We start from the raw sequence: 19,564 nt of genomic DNA on the forward strand, positions 1-19,564 counted from the left end.
GCGCTTTTCCCCGAAGGGCCATTTCGTACCAAGCGATCCCTCCCTGGGTGATGCGGCAGCCATATTGACCAGGACCTTCGCCGCTGCGGGTCTTTATATACAGGGATTCACAGGGAGGGGCGTGGCCTCGACGCCATTGCAATCGCCCTCCCCTTGACGTGAGAAACGATCTCCTTTCTCCCCCTCTATCTGATATTCCTGATTGCACACTTCGTTTTTCTTTTTTTTGGGGCAAGGGGGGGGGGGGGGGGGGGGGGGGGGGGGCAGCTGGGACTGGTCCATAGATCAGAGAGGGGGCTGGGGTTGCCCTTATGACTGCAGGAATTCGGATACCCTGTGGTCGTCATGCAATAACTGATATCTCCTGCTTTAATCATCTATGTCCTCATTTGCATAAATGCCGTACAACCTTGTAATCCCAAATAGCAGCAAATAAATAGAGCGAGACCTACGGCGAAATATTTATGTCAAGTGTCCAGAGTTCTGCATAAAAGATTTGTCGACAAAGCATTTTTTGTGTCCCGGAAATAAATAAAAAAACTTCACAGATCAGCAGAACCAGTAGTCAAATATCATGAAGAATGTCTTTTGACACAGCTAAAATATAATGCAAGTTCCTTCTGCTCTCCAGCTGTGAGCTGTGTACTGTATATGTGTTCGTGGGTGTATATGTGTGTATTGTGTTTGTGCTTGTGTGTGTGTATGTGTGTGTGTGGGTTTGTGCTTGTGTATGTGGGTTTGTGCTTGTGTATGTGTGTGTCTGTGTGTGCGTGTATGTGCGGGTGGGTTTGTCTGTGCGTATGTGTGTTACTGTTGCTGTGTGTGTGTGTGTGTGAGAGAGAGAGGAGAGAATATTATTAATTGCACTTGTAGATGGACTTGTCCATCGGCCAGATTCCAGCAGGTTTTTGGCATATTCTGGTGTCGTACACATCCACGTTGGAACGATAATGCTAAAAACGTTGAACGAGTTTCTGGAAATGCGTAACTCTGATCGCCTCACTTTTTTCTTCTTCTTTTTCTTCGTTTTTTTCCCCCCCCAATTCATAAGAAGCCATAACATAAAAGTACAGTAATGGGGGAAAAAAACAAGACTTTTGAAAGATATGCGCCAGGGAATTGTTTTTTAAGCAGACTGCAATTTGGCCGCATGGCAGAGAGTGGCCATAAAGTACAGTGTCAAGGCTCTCTCCCAACACGCCGTAAAATAAGACTCGAGACTGGGGAAAAAAAACCACAAAAAAAAAAAAAAGCCGCACAGGACCCTTTCTGTATTTACAGTTGTGTGTGGCGTTAACAGTTCCAACACTCCCACATTAGTGACCTACTTGCGGTTCACCTGGCAGGTACGTCACAGTCATCCTGCGCAGCAGTTCCCTGTCCTCCAACCTGACCGCATGACCGTCGCTTGAGCAGAGACTGCGGCTCGGTCATTGGATGGCAAGGTTGAGGTTGAGCCAGAGGGTGTGGCTGGGGCGGCGTGGGGAGTGGAGGGTGGGGGGGAGTGCGGTGGGACAGGGATTTGGTGGGGATAGTGGTGGGGGTCTCCTGGGGTGAGAGTGAAATGGAATGGCACCACAGGACAACTCACTTCACAAAGCTCTACAGCAAACTTCACCAGGGAGGGAAACCGTCGCCAAGGGAACGGTCACCAAGGAAACCATCACCGAGGGAACTGTCACCGGGGGGAAACCTTCACCGGGGAAAAAACCGTCAACCGGGGGATACCTTCACCATGGGAAACCTTCACCGGGGGACCAGGGGGCGGGGGGGGGACCTTCACCTCAGGTTTTTTTTGGGGGTGAAGGAGGGGCGGGACAGAGGGCCGGCGCCTCAGAAGAACTTGTCGTCGATGCGGAAGTGGGGCCGCGTGACGTCGTCGGGGTTGATGAAGACGGAGATGGACTTCCCCGGGTTCTCCGTCACCAGCTGCTGCAGCTTCTTGGCCAGGCGGTCGTCGGGCTGCTGGTCGCCGGGGTCGGACTGCGGCGACGGCAGGCTGGCCGCGCTCCCGTGCCGCTGCAGGTCCAGCGTCAGCCGGTTGGCGGCCTTGGCGTGCTCGATAGCGGTGCGCAGGTGCTCAGCCGGGTCCTGGCGCACCGAGGACAGCCTGCGGGCGTGCAGCATGGCCGTCTCCTCCGACAGGTGCTCCAGCATGTTGCACTGCGGGATGAAGTAGTTGGGGCACATCTTGTTGACCAGGCAGTGCTGCAGGTCGTCGATGAGGCCCAGCAGGAAGTGGGCGGAGAAGTCGTCCTGGGACAGGTAGTTGGCGGGAAGCCTGTCGCAGGCCCAGAGCATGACGCTGCGCAGGTGGTAGGGGCTGATGGCCTTGGGCCGGGACAGCAGTTTGATGATGAGGGCCTTGCACGCCTGGTAGGCCTGCATCAGGCTGCTGGAGATGCACTTCTTCAGCTGCACCTCGCTGCGGGCGAACGACAGCCGCCACTCGTTCTCCTTGCGGCCGCTGCAGGAGCAGGCGGGGAGCAGGTAGAAGCCGCTGATCACCTCCTCCTCCGTGATCTTGCCGTCCCAGAAGTGGTTCTCCATCAGCCAGCTCTGGGCCACGGCCGGCCAGCCCTTGAAGGACACCACGGGCACGATGTCGTAGAGCATGCGGCTGCTGCCCACGCCGAGGATGACGGAGATGACGGTGCCGTTCTTCTCCACCTTCTCCACCTTGGGCATGCCCCGCTGCGGCTTCTTCTGCACCTCCGCCAGCACCATGCCGATGGACTCGTGGAACCAGTCGGCCACCAGCGTCGGCGAGAAGAAGTAGTTGGTGGCGCCGTTGAGGTGGTCCACGACGGTGCAGCAGTCCTTCCACTTGTTGATGGTGCCCTCGTCGAAGAGCCGCAGGCTGAGCCAGGAGTGGCAGAGCGCGGAGTGGCGCATGTCCAGGGTGACCGGCTGGTTCCGGTCGTGCAGCTTCAGGGCGGGCACCAGCAGGGTGAAGTCCAGGTCGAAGTCCGTCCCCCGCGCGTAGACGTTCAGCTCGTCCAGGTCCATGTCCACCACACCCTCCCGCACCCCGCCCGACAGCAGCAGGTACTCGTTGGCTACGGGGAGCTTCTGGTCCAACTTCTGCACCAATCCTGAGGGCCCAGAACGAAACAGGAAGTGCTTATTCACAACACACAGGGAATGCTTATGGATAGCAGACATAGGACAGTAAGTTTCCTCATGATAGACATAGAGGACAGGAAGTTTACTCATGACAGACAGAGAGGACAGGAAGTTAACTATGATAGACAGTAAGGACAGGAAGTTCAGTGATGATAGACAGAGAGGAAAGGAAGTTAACTAGTGACAGATAGAGAAGACCATACATTTACTAATGAAGAACAGAATGAACAGTAAGAGCTTCAAAACAAAGAAGACAGTTATAGTTTAGTCATAATTAACAGAAATGAGACGCTACAAAGTGGGCGGAGCCTTTGCCGCTGTGTCATCATTCACACACACCGAGAAGTCACCAACGGCATTACTGACTGTTGTGAACCCGATTCTACGTGCGTAAAATCGGGATCAGCGAATTTGGAGCGAAACACTGCCCTCTGTCCCCAGGTGCCCCCTTCCTCGCACTTCCCGTCACGTGACCCGGGCGCCGCGTTTCAGACGCGTCGACCTTCGCCGGGCGGCAGAGGTCCCGCGCTGGCGTCTGTTTCGGCGGATCAATGATGCGGTCTGAAAGGGGACACCGCTGCCGGGAAAAGGCATGGAGCCCGCCACACCCCCCATACCAACCCCCCCACCCCGCAGCCGTCGCACACCGAATGACTCCCGCACCCGCGATATGAGCCCGCGTCTGCATCTGGCATCTGAATAATTCATCCGTTCAGCTGGAGATGTGACTGGAGCAAATGGTATGATTTTCTTTTCTTTAGGGTGGGGGAAGGGGGGGCGGGGGGTTGTACATCAGTGCGGGGATTTAACTGGGATTCAAGCCCAAAACCATCCAGAGTCCAGAGTCTATGGACTGGTTCCACGACAGCTGACTTCTTCTGAGAGTGGTTCCAAAAAGCTGCCCTGTGTCTCCATAGAGGAACCCTGTATCTAAGTTCAAAGGATCTTTCTCAGGCAAAATGGTTCAGTCTGGGAGCTTTCACACTTTTAACACCTGCACCACAGAGGGTTACATTTAGAATTTAAAAAAAAAGGTTCCTCTATGGAGACAAGCCAAAGAACCCTATTAGAACCCTTTCAGAACCCAGGGCTGTGCTCTGGTCCTGTCTGCTGCTGGGACAGACACTGTAGGGGCAAGGGCACTTGTGACAGCCCTGTGATGTCCCTCACAACTGCACACAAATGCGTTTGCCCCCACTCTCGTACTGCCCCCCTGTGGACAACTGTGTGTAATGAACCACGTATTCAACATAATAAACCAATATAATAAACCAATAATAACTTGTCAGTGCTGTGCTGTCTGTGGTAATACAGATAGACAGGCTAACAGTGTGGTAATAATATTTACCCATTATTACTTATTTATGAATAGGCAGAATATTTATATACTACATATATAGATAAACTAACTACATAATATAAAATACAAAATATACTATACTACTGTAAATACACACCCCACTCCTCATGCTTCACAAATTTGCACACATACGCAAATGTGCTTTCATACAATGCTGTACGCACACACACACACCACAGTGTGTACACATACACGCGTCTGTACATTTACAAACTCCTGTTCGTCCACACAGCAAAGGCTTGAAAACACATTGCACAAGCACACTGCACACTCATTTATAATGGGTTAGGGCCATAACTTTTTTTTTAAAAACCCCCTAGTTCAGTCCTCTGACACCGAAAGGTCGATACAATGCTCTCTGAAACTGTTTGTTAAGCAATCAACACATTGCACTGCTTTAATGGTCTCAATTCATCATTCAATTACCACAGGGATGTGCAGTCTTATCCAAGAGGTTTGGGCTGGTACAGGAACAAGCATTTGCTCTGGCGGAACACTACGACACCTGACTCAACTAACGATGTAACTAACCACGGCCTTCAATCAACAATGTGATTGGCTGACTCGGGTGTACACAGTTGCTGTGCCTAGTGCCTGCAATGGCTCAATTTTGGCTAAGACTGGGCATCCCTGGTTTACAGACTTGTACTCTTGCACCAACAAGCTCTTTAGCGGGTCCTTTTATGTAATTGGTTGCGTTCTTTTGGCTGCTTTCCAATGCCGATTGCAGTCAGGCTGCCAACAGTGACACCTTGAGGAGACGGACTGAATTACAGACTAAATGTTTCCCAGGCCACATGTTCATGAAAAACCTATGACCTTAACAATGGCACATGAATGTACACCCCTGTAATTATATGCCTGTGCACTCTCCTACACATGCATATACCCTGTAAAACCACATGCTTGTAAAAAGCTAGAATGCACAAATTAGTTACACACCAGTATATTCATACACAGCAATGCAAGCACCCCTACACAGATGGGGGCGACATAGCTCAGGAGGTAAGACCGATTGTCTGGCAGTCGGAGGGTTGCCGGTTCAAACCCCGCCCTGGGCGTGTTGAAGTGTCCTTGAGCAAGACACCTAACCCCTAACTACTCCGGCGAATGAGAGGCATCAATTGTAAAGCGCTTTGGATAAAAGCGCTATATAAATGCAGTCCATTTACCATTTACCATTTACCAGATACATACACCTATGCAGCACTCAGACAGCAGTAGACTCATATACCCCTGTACACAGGCTCTGTGAACACACGCCCACACCTGATACAATCTAAACAGCCTTCTGTAAGCCATCAGGAGCTTCCACTCTGACCACAGTCCTGTTCACTGCCAAAATGTGCCGATGCAGCAGAACGGGAGTGAAATATTCATGCTTGTCCTGAGACACTGTGGCTTGGCTGCAGGTCCGGGGAGCCCATTCTCTCCAATGCTAATGGGAGATCCAGAGGCCCGCGATGCACCGGCCCCGCCCATCCGAAGGCCCGGCAGCACACACAACTGCCATTAGGCGGTGATAAGGGAGACAGGGTCTATTAGTGTGTGTGTGTGTGTGTGTGTGTGACGCTGTGCATGTGTATGTGTGTGTGTGTATGAGACTGTTGGATGTGTGTGTGTGAGACTGTGCGTGTGTGTGTGTGTGTGTGTGTGCGTGTGTGTGTCAAGAACACACACTGGATAATCCAGGCAGTCAATAATAACCTGATTCATATGTCTCGCAGTGTGCACTTATAATACCATTCCTTTCAGTGAGAGCGGAGTCGTTTTTTTTTTTCCTGGGTGTGACTTGATATGACATCATTTTTAAAATATTAATATGGAGTTGATGTGGATAATTCACTGTTAATTGTTACATATACGTATTTCATTGCATTTTTCTATTGTATTACATATTCTTATTTTTATTTTATTTCCTTTTTTTGCGGGGCGGAGCATTGCACAGTGTTAGCCGAACAGATCATTTTCAGCAGTTTTCCCTGGGCATTATATGAGTCGAGCAAACAGGGCAGCAAACCGCATGACGTGCAAGCAGCAGAAAAACATACGACAAACAAGGAGCGTTAAAGCAAGGAGCAAGCAGGCCAAAATAACCTTGTTTGTTGTTTAAGGAAAAACAGCATTCACAAAATAAACAAGTAATAGGCAGATTAACTAGAATTAATAGACAAAGCACACTGAAACAAAATGACATAAAACATCGACAAGGTACATCACTATCAACAATAGGGTTAGAGACTTATTATAAAGCATTAGCAAGGTACAGTACTCGCAAAAATAGAGTAAGAGACGCACCATAACATCCTAACAATGAAAACAGACAGGCCAGACAGAGACGGACTGGGCAGGTGCAGAGATATGCGAGGTATGATGACAGAAATGGAGGTTTATAATCCAAGGCTTAAGTCTGCTTAAGTGTAATGGGAGCTAATTCAGTGTCTAGGAGTCTCTCACTGAACAGGTTCTATTGTGTGATATTGCACTGCGGTTCGAATTTTAATGAGACTTAAAACACCGTGAACAATTAGTATTTTCTTTCAACTGTCACCACAAGAAAATTGTTATGACGATATAATAAAATAATTCTGATGACAAATAAACAAGGTTTGGAGATAAGTGCCAATAAAGCACTTATTTTGAAATTGAAACTGGTGGGCGGGGGGGGGGGGGTCAAAAGCAGTCAGAACACAGAACGCACAGCACCCCAAAATCAGTGTGAGTGTGAGGACAGGCCCCTTTTCTGCAACCTTGTCCACTGGTCTGAGTGAGTGAGGGACAGTGTGTGCCAGCCTCATTTGCATACATCAACACAACTGTCCAATCAGCATTCGGTCTCCTTCCAGAATGATTCTTCTGGCAGCATGAGGACAGACACCCACGATTCTCTGCCCACACATGCCCCTCCCTTCCCCCCAAAAACTCTCAGATAGTTCCTGCAGCACCCATCTTTTCACTCGGTGGAATGCGCCACGCCCCCCCTTTTCGGAGGGGTGGATGTGAATCTGTCTCCTCTCACAAAGCCCTCTCTCATTCTTCTGCTCTCCTGCACTTCCACAGTGGGGGTCCTCACCCCGCCCCTCAGGCTGTGTCCGCCCAAAACAATGAGTGATTAACAGCCGGACTGAGGATTGGCAATGTCTCTCTCTCTCTCTCTCTCTCTCTCTCTCTCTCTCTCTCTCTCTCTCTCTCTCTCTCTCTCTCTCTCTCTCTCTCTCTCTCTCTCTCTCTCTCTCTCTCTCTCTCTCTCTCTCTCTCTCTCTCTCTCTCTCTCTCTCTCTCTCTCTCTCTCTCTCTCTCTCTCTCTCTCTCTCTCTCTCTCTCTCTCTCTCTCTCTCTCTCTCTCTCTCTCTCTCTCTCTCTCTCTCTCTCTCTCTCTCTCTCTCTCTCTCCCTCCCTCCTTCCCTCCCACTTTCCTTTCCCCTCCCTCTTTTTCCACTTTAGGCCATGTGTACTCTAGAAAAAGCAAGGATAAATGTCAGCTATTTTAACTTTTTTTTTCAAAATAAAAACAAGAGAATCTCGTATCCAGTATCAGCAGAGGAAGCAGAACCGGGGGCTGTAGAGTGACAGAAGTTCTGGCATCACAGGCCATTGTCTCTGTGTACCTTCATTTGCATAGTAGCCATAAAATGGTAAACAGCAAACAGTTCCCATTTCACATAGTGCGTTCTGATGGCTTTCACACTTTGATGCTTGGATATGAATAACAAACACACACACACGCGCGCGCACACGCACACACACACAAGTCAAAGTTTCACACTCTGAATGTTGGCAAACAATTGTGAAAGAAGATAGCTACCCCTCCAGCTTGGCTCAGTGACACAGTGAATTTATGCCCTGGGTTTGCACCTCTTGGCCGATTATCTTCTGAAAGGTTTTTATAAAAATGTGTTCCTGCTGTGTTCAAGCCAACATTAAACCAAAGCCAAATTCATATAAACAAATTAGTTATAAACAGTATTTAAGGAAGGTCAGCATTCTGGAATGTTATGAGATGGATGGTGTCCCAGTTCTGTGCTGAAGTGGAGAATTCCCTGGCTTCTCGGCTGCAGATCTCCCCCAAAGCTTTGACCGAAGTGTCTTTTAAGCTCCATTCACACAAACTCCAAACACGGCTGCGACTAAAATACGGTAAAGCTTGCACAAAGAGTGGTGCTGGGAAGGAGCAACAACTGCACTAGTTGCTATCATTTAGAAGCAGGGAGAAAAACTATTTGGTTAGTCCAGGTAATATGTAAATGAACATGGTTGTTCATTTGTGAATGGTAGCCATCGTCAACTACAGGCAGTGGCAGTGCAGATAACTGCACGGTAGGCAGTGGGCCGTTCGAAACAGTTACTTAACCCTTGAAGGTGTAAGATCACAAACATGGGATTAGAATGTTCCTAACTGAACATTCTAATGCTGATGTCACAATCACTGCTGGCAACTGAATGCAAGTGAGTTCTAGAACACGGACTTAGAATTCAGAGAAGAAGAAAAAAAGCATTCCAAACAACCTGCTCTTCAAAGGGTTTTAATATCACTTCCCATCAGTTTAGTGGTCAGGGGCACCACCCAGATGCATTGAAAAAGAGATTAAACAGGGAAGTTACCATCAACAAATTAGTGCAAACTGTCCAGTGCATCCTCCAGTGTGGTTTAAAATGTGACATTATGAGAAATCTCATTGCAAATTTGGCTGTTACTCGACAACCACAAGTGCTAGCATATTTGTAGTAATACTTGAGGTTAAAGAAGTTGCAGCCTTTCTAACCAATGTAACATTTTTACATTTTAAACCAGCCAGGAGGCGACATTGGAAAGTTTGTCACTCATTCATACTGGTAGTGTTTTTGTTCCTCTTGAGTCTGTGTGTGTGTGTGTGTGTGTGTGTGCGTGTCTGTGTGTATGTGCATGTGTGTGTGTGCATGTATGGGTGTGTGTATGCCTGTGTGTGCGTGTGTAGACAGACAGGCTATAGCAGGGAGTATGCCTCATCACTACAGCCGTGGAGCTAAAAGATGCTGTGCGCATGCAGCCTTAGACAGGCCTGCTTCTGCAGTTTGTGATCCCAGCCCCTTCTCCTCTCAGCCCACAGTGAGCCAGCTAACCCTCCTCACTCCTGTGAGTGCCTGTGGCCTTCCTCAGGAGCACATGCTATTCTCTTCATGCATTTCTCTCTTGTCACAATTCATTTACTGCGATTACAGCATGCACTGCAATGGGCTCTACATAATGCCCAAAAGGGCAGCTTGTTTGACCAAAAAAACCCCCCAAAAAAAACAGGCAAACATGTAATGCAATAACATGCATTTGCAAAACGAGTATTTGTGTTGATCCTCTGCTCTGGGGTAAACAGAAGCTCTGAAGATGATGCCCTGTTGACTTTAAGCTCACTGCATCCATTTCACAGATGCTAAGATGGACAGGGACCCTGATGCCTCTTCTAAACTCCTTCCTGATTTTATTGTGGTCTAAGATTACCATTCATTTTTTAAATCTGCTAATTATATTATATATCTTATTATGTAATCTTAGTTTATTAATACACACGTGGCGTTATATAGTGCTGTCTGTATTAGTCAGTGTAACCAACAGTGTAACTACTGTATGTTACTTTACATCGCCTGTTTCTCTGCACTGTATGTGGTTTTGATAAGCACAGACCTACCTAAAATGCAAGCTCATCCTAAATGTCATTTTCATTATTTGCGGTATAACAGGTATTACGGCAATATGCTGTTGCTGTTTTTTTAATCTGTGAATAAATGTTTACGTAAATAAATGTCTTGATAGCCTGTCACGCTCTGTGCGCCGAATCGCAGAGTCGTAGTTTATTTTCGCCCCCATGAGTGGCCAAGCACCCGCAGAACCGGGAGCAAACGTAAATTCGGACACGCGCGTGGCCGACTACACACGCATCTGAGCAGTTCGGATGGGGTTCTGTTGGCGCTCGAAGGTCAAGCCCGAACTGACACGAGCAGCCACTTACACATGCAGTTGACTTACTGAGTGACAGCGACAACAACGTCAATTAAAGCCCAGGAACACGTAAACCCGAATCAAGCTCGGTGAAAGAGATGGATAACGAACAACTTCTGGCTAATAATAAAGCCCATCTGTGCGATTTAAAGGGGCGATTCATCTTGTTCCTTTGTTCGAAAAATAAAAAAAGAATAAATTAATTAATAAAACGACAAAACCCAGTAATAACCCGAAGCAAACGTAACGTATTTATGAATGAAAGTCAATCTCTAAATCTATATTATAAAATATTTCTTACCAAGCATAGAAAAGATGAAGTCTTTCGCGGTGTGAATCTCCAAGGCTCTCTGGTCGTCATATTCACGTTGATCGTGCCTGCTGAATTCCTGGATCAGCTTGTTCAACTCTTCAATCCTTGCACCAGACCTGAAATCGAGTTCAGGGTAGCCGGGGATAATTTTGTTGTTGTTATTCGGGTTGTTGGGCGTTGCAGTCGGGCTGTTCCCAACGCTGTTCACGGATCCAGCCCGGCTGGCTTGAACAGGGGCCGCCATCTTCGCAAGGAAAAGCAACGCGTGTGTCCCCCCCTCCGTCCTCCTTTTTCCAATTCACAAGGCGGAAGCGTTTCGGAAGCTTTTTCCCTTCAGAAATCAAATTGCACTCGCGTCGATCCGTGATGTCACCTCGGTAATTGCGTTCACTCCACTGACCAACACTGAAAGTCTTCGGGTGATTATTAATGTTTTTAGTGGAGTAAAATGTGGTTGTAAAAATTACCGCTTCTCTTGAAACAGTCTAGCGGACCATATTTCGAAATCGATAATCAACAAGCTGCTAGTCTGAACGTCTGGTCAGATAGGCTTAGAAGGCGCTCTAGGATACAGACCTATATCTCCGCATCATGGAGACGGTACATCGATCTGGGAAGTGCAGAATGTAACCATGATACAGAATAAAAAAGGATTATCTTGCTGAGTCTATATTAGCATTAGCAACAAGTAATCTACCACCACGTTTAATCCACAACAATTGAAAAAAAATGTTATTAGTCAGCAGCCTAATAACCATGTTTTTTCGCCGAACGAAGATTATAATAGTCAACTACTGTATGTATATCCCGTCTTTCAACGGATATCAATTTGTTTTAAAATCCTGCACAACAGTTTATAAATATTAGCTAACGTTATAATGTAGCCAAACGGGGTCAGTACCATGGACAGAGCAAACCGAGCGACAGAGCTGTAATCATAAAAGTAAAATACTTGAAGGTGGAACGAACGCTGTTAATAAATAAAAATAAATAAATAAAAAAAACCCACTGTCTGACCATAGCAGACGAGTGACCCTGCCCTGAGCGATGTGTTCTGTTCTTGTCACCTCATGGGGTCTCCCTAAGACTTTCCTGACTGCAGTATTTTTTGGGGAAAACGTCTTTCACTTTCGCTGAGTTATGTTAGCTAAATACGGTGATACCTTCCGCACTATTAAATAGGCCTACAGTTTATTTAAACAGCCTGTTGAGGCCATAAATAAGGCCCAAACGCGAGTCTGTTAATTATAGAAAAGGCTAACCATACAAAATAAATACAAATTTTAACGGCGCTAAAATGATACTAAACGATCGAAGTCTGCCCAGCTAAATCTAAGCAATAAACCATGAACCACACAGAATTAGCTAAATTAGGAACTCCTCGATTCTGTAACTTTGATAACACACTGTTAGTCCCTTTCTTTTCCACAAGAGGTCGCAGTATGTTTAACCGACATTACGATATTCCCGTTTATGTTGATTCCTGTGACCCGGTAGGGGATGATAGAGGAGGGTCGTTAAGGTCAGTGGAAACAGTCTCTGGTGGAAACATGGCGTGGAGGGGCTGTTTTCTTAGGTGGACTAAAGGAGACATGTTGATCTCCACTACAAGAGGAAACCGGTAAGATGTGGACATTTGTTTACTTATTTACATTTCACTTCAGATGTATGGGGAGGGTGGACTGCGGTGAAGATTTGAAGGATTTGTCAGGCAGATAAACTGTGTCCTCGGACTTGCTAGCTAGGTAACATAATCTAGGTGATTTACAACTATAGCATTACCCAGTGGCGGAATTAAATCTTATTTAATTATTTGTTTTACAGATTATTTGTGTTAGCCATAGTAGTTAGCCATGCGAAGCCGATAACTTGTAAACAATGTAGTTTGCCAAAATTCACTCATAATTATAGTCAGTTGTTGCGACTACCGACTTACAACACCAGCAACTTAGCTAGCTAACTAGCTACTTTTTGCCACGGTTATTTGGAAAAATGTGACGTTACGTTGTGCAGTCTTGAGGAGTAGCTTAAAACTGTCAGTCGCATTTAGGGAGTTACAAAAGGGGGGCGTTCCCTACATTAAGGACGGCAGTACTACTTGTTAGTTCAATAACATAGTGTGGTTCCCCAAGAAATACTTATAAAGTAGCTTCACCTTCTAGCAGAACAAGAAACCCATCACTTTCCTGTGATTTAGTTTGCCTTTAAGGATTCATTTTTTTTCATCCATGACCCAGCGAAGGATTAGTGACAGGTGCCATCATCGTAACGCCTCTCTCCCACAGGTCTCCGTTCTACTGCGAGCAGACACGCGGCTTCCGGAAAGCTCCTAAAAAGACAGAGGTCAAGAAGGAGGATGTCGAGGATGCTAGGCTAAAGCAATCCGAGCTCATTGAGGGGGGAACCCCTAAGAAGGGGGTGGAGCCTCCCGTTTTACCCAGTCCACCCAGGTCCTTCGGAAGGCTGGTGAAGCCCCTGGTGTTCACATTGGGGGTAGGCCCCTCCCCGATGCTTTGAAACTGTGCTGCCATAGACTCTACAGACCAACGCACACTGTCAGCTCCATATTCTTAACGTGGGAAATTGTGTCTCTCTTCTGTTTAAACTGATACGTTCCAATTTAACAAAGCTTATGAATATGAATTAAGGTGTGGGACCAATAATATTTCCAATGACATTGCACGAGTTTCTTTATTTTGACTGTCTCTTCATGAATGGGCATGAACTGTTATATAGTATTGGAAACTCTAGTCTTGAACCTCTCAGACTAGAGAAGTGGAGTGGACAGAAAGAGTACAAAAGTTGACTATCTGGGTACTGTAGAAAATCTATGGCAGCTCTGTAACTCCTGGTGGTTTGTTAGGGCTTTGACTTCTGTTGGTCACTAAGTGCTGGGACCCCTGTTGTTTCAGTCACTGGTGGGAATAAATTTGATCTGTCAGCCCTGTGACTCCTGTTGACTCTTCAGCTCTGTGGCTCCTGTTCCTCAGTGAGAGCTCTGTGACTCCTCTTGCTCAGTCAGTGCTCTGTGACTCCTCTTGCTCAGTCAGTGCTCTGTGACTCCTCTTGCTCAGTCAGTGCTCTGTGACTCCTCTTGCTCAGTCAGTGCTCTGTGACTCCTCTTGCTCAGTCAGTGCCCTGTGACTCATCTTGCTCAGTCAGTGCTCTGTGACTCATCTTGCTCGGTCAGTGCTCTGTGACTCCTCTTGCTCAGTCAGTGCTCTGTGACTCCTCTTGCTCGGTCAGTGCTCTGTGACTCCTCTTGCTCAGTCAGTGCTCTGTGACTCCTCTTGCTCAGTCAGTGCCCTGTGACTCCTCTTGCTCAGTCAGTGCTCTGTGACTCCTCTTGCTCAGTCAGTGCTCTGTGACTCCTCTTGCTCAGTCAGTGCTCTGTGACTCTTGTTGCTCAGTCAGTGCTCTGTGACTCCTCTTGCTCAGTCAGTGCTCTGTGACTCCTCTTGCTCAGTCAGTGCTCTGTGACTCCTCTTGCTCAGTCAGTGCTCTGTGACTCCTCTTGCTCAGTCAGTGCTCTGTGACTCTTGTTGCTCAGTCAGTGCCCTGTGACTCCTCTTGCTCAGTCAGTGCTCTGTGACTCCTCTTGCTCAGTCAGTGCTCTGTGACTCCTCTTGCTCAGTCAGTGCTCTGTGACTCTTGTTGCTCAGTCAGTGCTCTGTGACTCCTCTTGCTCAGTCAGTGCTCTGTGACTCCTCTTGCTCAGTCAGTGCTCTGTGACTCCTCTTGCTCAGTCAGTGCTCTGTGACTCCTCTTGCTCAGTCAGTGCTCTGTGACTCTTGTTGCTCAGTCAGTGCTCTGTGACTCCTCTTGCTCAGTCAGTGCTCTGTGACTCCTCTTGCTCAGTCAGTGCCCTGTGACTCCCGCGCGGGTGGACTAACTCCATGTCAGTTTACAGGCTGCTCTTTTGGCACGGCGGCGATCTGGCAGTACGAGTCTGTGAAGTCGCGCGTGCAGAGCTACGTGGACGAGGCCCGCGCCGAGTGGCTGGAGAAACTGCACCCACAGAAACAAGATGGCGCCCAAAATCAGGTAGAGTGCAGTAAGAGAAAGGGGAGATTGGGGGGGGGGGGGGTGTGGGGGTGGTGTAATTTCAGGGAATGGGAGAGGAGAAAGAGAGCAGGGCAGGGGTGCCTGTAAGATGGAGGGAGCAGAGAGAGAAGTGTTCTGCACACGCATCCCTGCCTTGCTGTACGGGAAGTGAAAGCTGTGTAGCTGTACCCCGTGGTGCGCAGGAAGTGAAACCCGGTGTCTTGTTTTGGCAGAACGAGGACGACACCGCGCACTGGCACCGCTGGTGGAGCCGGCTGTCAGACTTCCAAAAGCAGGCGATCGTCGTTCTGTTTCAGGTGAACCAGTGGTGGGAAAATCTGACTCAGGGCCAACGGACAGTCTCAGGTGGGCCGGCAAAGCTGGGTGGAGCTGAGGGGGTGAGGGGCAAGGGTCAGAGGTCAAGGGTCAGGAGTACTTGTTGAATGGTGAAATTCTGACGTTGAGCTCCACCCATCTTCCCTTCCTTCTGCCCCTCCCCCACAGGGATCATTGTGGTGAATGTCCTGGTGTTCTGCTGCTGGAGAATTCCCCCCCTGCAGCGAACTATGGTCAAGTACTTCACTTCAGACCCGGCCTCTAGTGAGTGAGTCTGTCTGTCTGTCTGCCTGCCTGTCTGCCTGCCTGCCTGTCTCTCTGCCTGCCTGCCTGCCTGTCTGTCTGTCTGTCTGTCTGTGTGCCTGCCTGCCTGTCTCCCTGCCTGCCTGTCTCTCTGCCTGCCTGCCTGTCTCCCTGCCTGTCTGTCTGTCTGCCTGCCTGCCTGTCTCCCTGCCTGCCTGTCTGTCTGCCTGTCTGTCTCTCTGCCTGCCTGCCTGTCTCTCTGTCTGCCTGCCTGTCTCTCTGCCTGCCTGTCTGTCTGTCTGTCTGTCTGTCTGTCTGTCTGTCTGCCTGTCTGTCTCTCTGCCTGCCTGCCTGTCTCTCTGCCTGCTTGTCTGTCTGTCTGTCTGTCTGTCTGTCTGTCTGCCTGTCTGCCTGCCTGCCTGTCTGTCTGTCTGCCTGCCTGCCTGCCTGCCTGCCTGTCTGCCTGTCTGTCTGCCTGGCCTGCATATCTGTCTGTCCGTTACTCTCGTTCAGCTCCTTTGTGTGTAAGGGCTGTTTTATACTGCTGCGTATGAGTTTGCGTGATTTGCGTTGTGTGTGACATTCGTGAACGAGCAGAGCATTTATTCTTGTACAGCATGTTGTACACGTGCGGGTTGTTTGTTTAAAATTCCTGAACCGTACGAGTGACCGCACTTGACCCTGCGGAGTGACGTTTGGCGGTAGCCAACCACTCATCCGTACGGCGTACGCGGGCACTGGTTGCTAACTACGCGCTTTCAAATTCTTGGAGAGGTGCCCGGCATCAACGCGGACATGGTCTGCAACCTCCGCACTCCGCACGCAGACCCATTTTTACTCCGCAGAAGTATCAAACAGCCCCGTTTCAGTGTTTTTTCTCCCCACAGGGGATTGTCTTTTTTATGTTGATTACTTCCTTTTTGGAGTTCATACTTGCCTTTGTGTTTGCTCTGTACGGTGTGTTTGTGACAGTGTCTCTGTAAAAAGTGCCTGACAGGCTGAATTGAATTCACGGTATGAACGGAAGCTGATGAGGGTATTAGTGTTGACTGTACCACTGAAAGTCGACTAGACTCCCCGCGTTGACTGAAATGTGGAGTATTAACTTTCTTCTTTTTAAATACAATGGTATATGACGCCACAGTACACCACCAAACTTCATAGGCCATGTGAAATATGGGAGTCGACCTGGGTATTAGTGTTGAGTGTACTGTTGGGAGTAGTCTTGGGTGTCGGTGCTGACTGTAGTGTTGGGTGTTGACTTGGGTATCTGCGTTGAGCATACTGTTGGAAATTGGCCGGATATTGGTGTTTACAGTGATCGTGATTGACTTACGTGTGCTACTGTCCTCCGTCCTCTAGAGGCACTGTGCCTTCCCATGATCCTCTCCACCTTCAGCCACTACTCCTTCCTCCACATGGCGGCCAACATGTATGTGCTGTGGAGCTTCTCCTCCAGCATCGTGTCTCTGCTCGGCCCGGAGCAGTTCATGGCGGCCTACCTGTCTGCAGGTACCGGCCACTTCCTGTTACAGCGATGACGACATCCTGTACAGTTTAGAGTGTGCTCTTTCTGCATGATAATTACATTAGAGTAATTAGGTACAATGTTTTTAATACATATATATATATATATTTATAACTGGTAGTGCTTAGGTTTGCCAGTGTGATTGTTTATCATGAAGTTATCATTCTTTTCTCTCTCTTTTTCTCTCGCTCTCTCTCTCTATACACACACACACACACACACACACACACACACACGTCATTGCTGAGCGGCTGAGCTAGTGTTTCACGAGTTTCTCAGCATTTGGCCCAGCCCCTGTTTTGATGGATTGCGTTGTTGAGTCAGCCTGTGGTGATTGACAGGGTGACCTCGGTGGTGTGGGCGGGGCCGGAGCCTCACCTGTGGGTTTGTGTTGATGCTCAGGTGTGGTTTCCACGCTCGTCAGCTACGCGGCGAAGACGGGCTCCGGACGCTTCGGCCCTTCCCTCGGGGCGGTGAGTCTCCTCGCCCAAACTCTGAGTCTTTTCAGGCACTGACGTCACTTCCTCCTCCTCCTCCTCCTGACCTCACTTCCTGTCCTTTCCAGTCCGGTGCAATAATGGCAGTTCTGGCCGCTGTCTGTACGAAGATGCCCGAAGCCAAGCTGGGCATCATCTTCCTGCCCATGTTCACCTTCAGTGCAGGCAACGTGAGTGGCTTTTAATGACCCTGTTCCTTAGCACAGCAGGGACGCTCAAATCTAGCCCTCCAGGCCCGTGGCACTGCGCTTTTCTTCTCTGCCTGAGAGTTCGTTGAGTTGCCAATGCCACCGATTGGCCAGAGATTTAACTTGCCTGGTGTCCCAGGATTACATTACATTACATTATTACATTACAGGCATTTGGCAGACGCTCTTATCCAGAGCGACGTACAACAAAGTGTATGACCATAACCAGGAACAAGTATGACGAAACCCCTAGAGAGAAGTACCGGTCCAAGTGCAGGGAACAACCGCATAGTTCAACTTGGACCCTGATGGTTAAACTGGACCCTGATGGTTAAACTGATTAACACTAATAACGAGAACGGCAACAACGCAATCTAAAACATTAAAACAGCCCTGATTAGACTGGAACAATGAAAGTCAGCAGTGCTGCCGGCCCCAAGGGGCAGATTTGAGTATCCCTGCAGTATAAACTGTCCTCGAGGACTGCCTGCTGGTCAGAAGCACTGCTGATCATGAGTGCAGTTTGCAGGTCATAGGCACGCTTCGCTGGCACTCTTCACTGGTCATAAGCGCTGCTGATCGTAACTTTGCAGATCATGGATACTGGCCCTTGGCTGATTAGAAGAACTCTTTTGCTGTGCTTGTGTGCGTGCGTGTGCATATTTGTGTATGTGTATGCGCGGCTTTGTGAGCTGTCGTACAGGTGTGTCTATCTGTATTGGGTATGTGCAGTCTCTCTGCAGTTGGTTTGATCCCTGCCTTTACTGTGCTACTCTCTCTAGGCTTTAAAAGCTATTGTTGCTATGGATACAGCTGGCGTGGTTTTGGGATGGAGGATTTTTGACCACGCTGCTCATCTGGGAGGAGCCCTCTTTGGAGTGTGAGTGTCCAATCTCAACCACCTTCATTAGTGCCCAAGGGCGGGAAACTGGTCTCCCAGAGCCAAAATGGCTTCCTATTAACCGGAAATTCCCAAGGCTGGCAGCTCATTTAGGCTTCAGGTTTGGCCTCAGCTGGGATACAGTGTAACTCTAATTGCGTGTCCTTGTCTGAGAATGTGTCTGTCTGTCTGTAATGTACTTGTACCTGTCTGCCTGGGTGAGTGTCTGCATTGGATTTGTCAGACATGTTGGGGCCTTCTTTGTGAGTGAGTCCCGCTTGCCTCCCTTCCTGTTTCCTCTCCGCAGGTGGTACATTGCGTACGGTCATAAGCTGATCTGGAAGAACCGCGAACCTCTGGTGAAGATGTGGCACGACCTGCGGACCAATGGCCCAGGCGGGGGCGGGGCTGGGGCTGTATAGGTCCCTGGGGGCGGAGCCAGGGGGCTGAAGCTTGTGCGGACCTGTGGGTCCTCGGGCGGACAATTTCCTGCATGGAGATTGGACAGGACACTGACGAGGGGCCGGAGTCCATGCCCACGATACAAGAAGTCTGTTGCCGCCAACGGCAAGAAGATATGCAATGCTGGAATTTGGGATTTTAAATGACCCCCCCCCCCCATGTATACACATCAGCCCAATATGGGGGCGATTGAAACCCCTTTGACTGAGACGCCCCCCCCCCCCCTCAGAGGACTGGATGGAGGGGTGGGTGCATTTCTATGGTTTTTAATGTAACAGAACTGCCGCTGGTGTCATTTTGTCTGTAAAGTGATGGGGTTCTCCCCGCTATGTATCTGAATGAGAAGGAGTTCCGGTTTGGGACATAAGGCCAGGCGGGATGGGACGGGGGGGGGGGGGGGGGGGTAATGACAAATAAAAACCTCAGGAAGTGCAGAGTGGATCTTTCATCGGCGCACCTACAACCACAACATACCTACATATTAACGTGTACAATTCAACACCAACACTCCTACAAAACAACGCCTACGTAGCAACACCAGCACACCTACATGTGAACAGCAACTCCACCAATAAAGGCCCAGGGTGAGCAAGAATACCTCAATCCAGATTATCTG

The 19,564-nt window shown here is 48.7% G+C and overlaps 2 protein-coding genes across 3 annotated transcripts; one reads left to right on the forward strand and one right to left on the reverse strand.

Moving 5' to 3' along the window:
- Positions 1-247: 247 nt before the first annotated feature.
- Positions 248-12,153, reverse strand: mb21d2 (Mab-21 domain containing 2). The gene is made up of 2 exons (XM_035421419.1): positions 10,759-12,153; positions 248-3,095 (listed from the first exon to the last, which is right to left on the reverse strand). Exons 1-2 carry the CDS (start codon positions 11,012-11,014, stop codon positions 1,834-1,836), a joined length of 1,518 nt encoding a protein of 505 aa, XP_035277310.1. The 5' UTR covers positions 11,015-12,153; the 3' UTR covers positions 248-1,833.
- Positions 12,154-12,249: 96 nt separating this feature from the next.
- Positions 12,250-19,358, forward strand: parla (presenilin associated, rhomboid-like a). 2 transcript variants are annotated; one of them, XM_035421425.1, is made up of 10 exons: positions 12,250-12,391; positions 13,056-13,263; positions 14,674-14,814; positions 15,048-15,180; positions 15,319-15,418; positions 16,756-16,905; positions 17,324-17,394; positions 17,487-17,588; positions 18,389-18,486; positions 18,794-19,358. In XM_035421425.1, the coding sequence occupies exons 1-9, from the start codon at positions 12,321-12,323 to the stop codon at positions 18,448-18,450; spliced, it is 1,038 nt and encodes a 345-aa protein (XP_035277316.1). In that variant the 5' UTR covers positions 12,250-12,320; the 3' UTR covers positions 18,451-18,486; positions 18,794-19,358. The 2 variants fall into 2 exon arrangements, with proteins under 2 accessions (XP_035277316.1, XP_035277315.1); XM_035421424.1 differs by having other exon boundaries at positions 15,319-15,414; positions 18,794-19,357.
- The last annotated feature ends 206 nt before the right edge of the window (positions 19,359-19,564 follow it).

The sequence above is a fragment of the Anguilla anguilla genome, chromosome 6 (genome assembly GCF_013347855.1).
Source record: "Anguilla anguilla isolate fAngAng1 chromosome 6, fAngAng1.pri, whole genome shotgun sequence".
Lineage (NCBI taxonomy): Eukaryota > Metazoa > Chordata > Actinopteri > Anguilliformes > Anguillidae > Anguilla > Anguilla anguilla.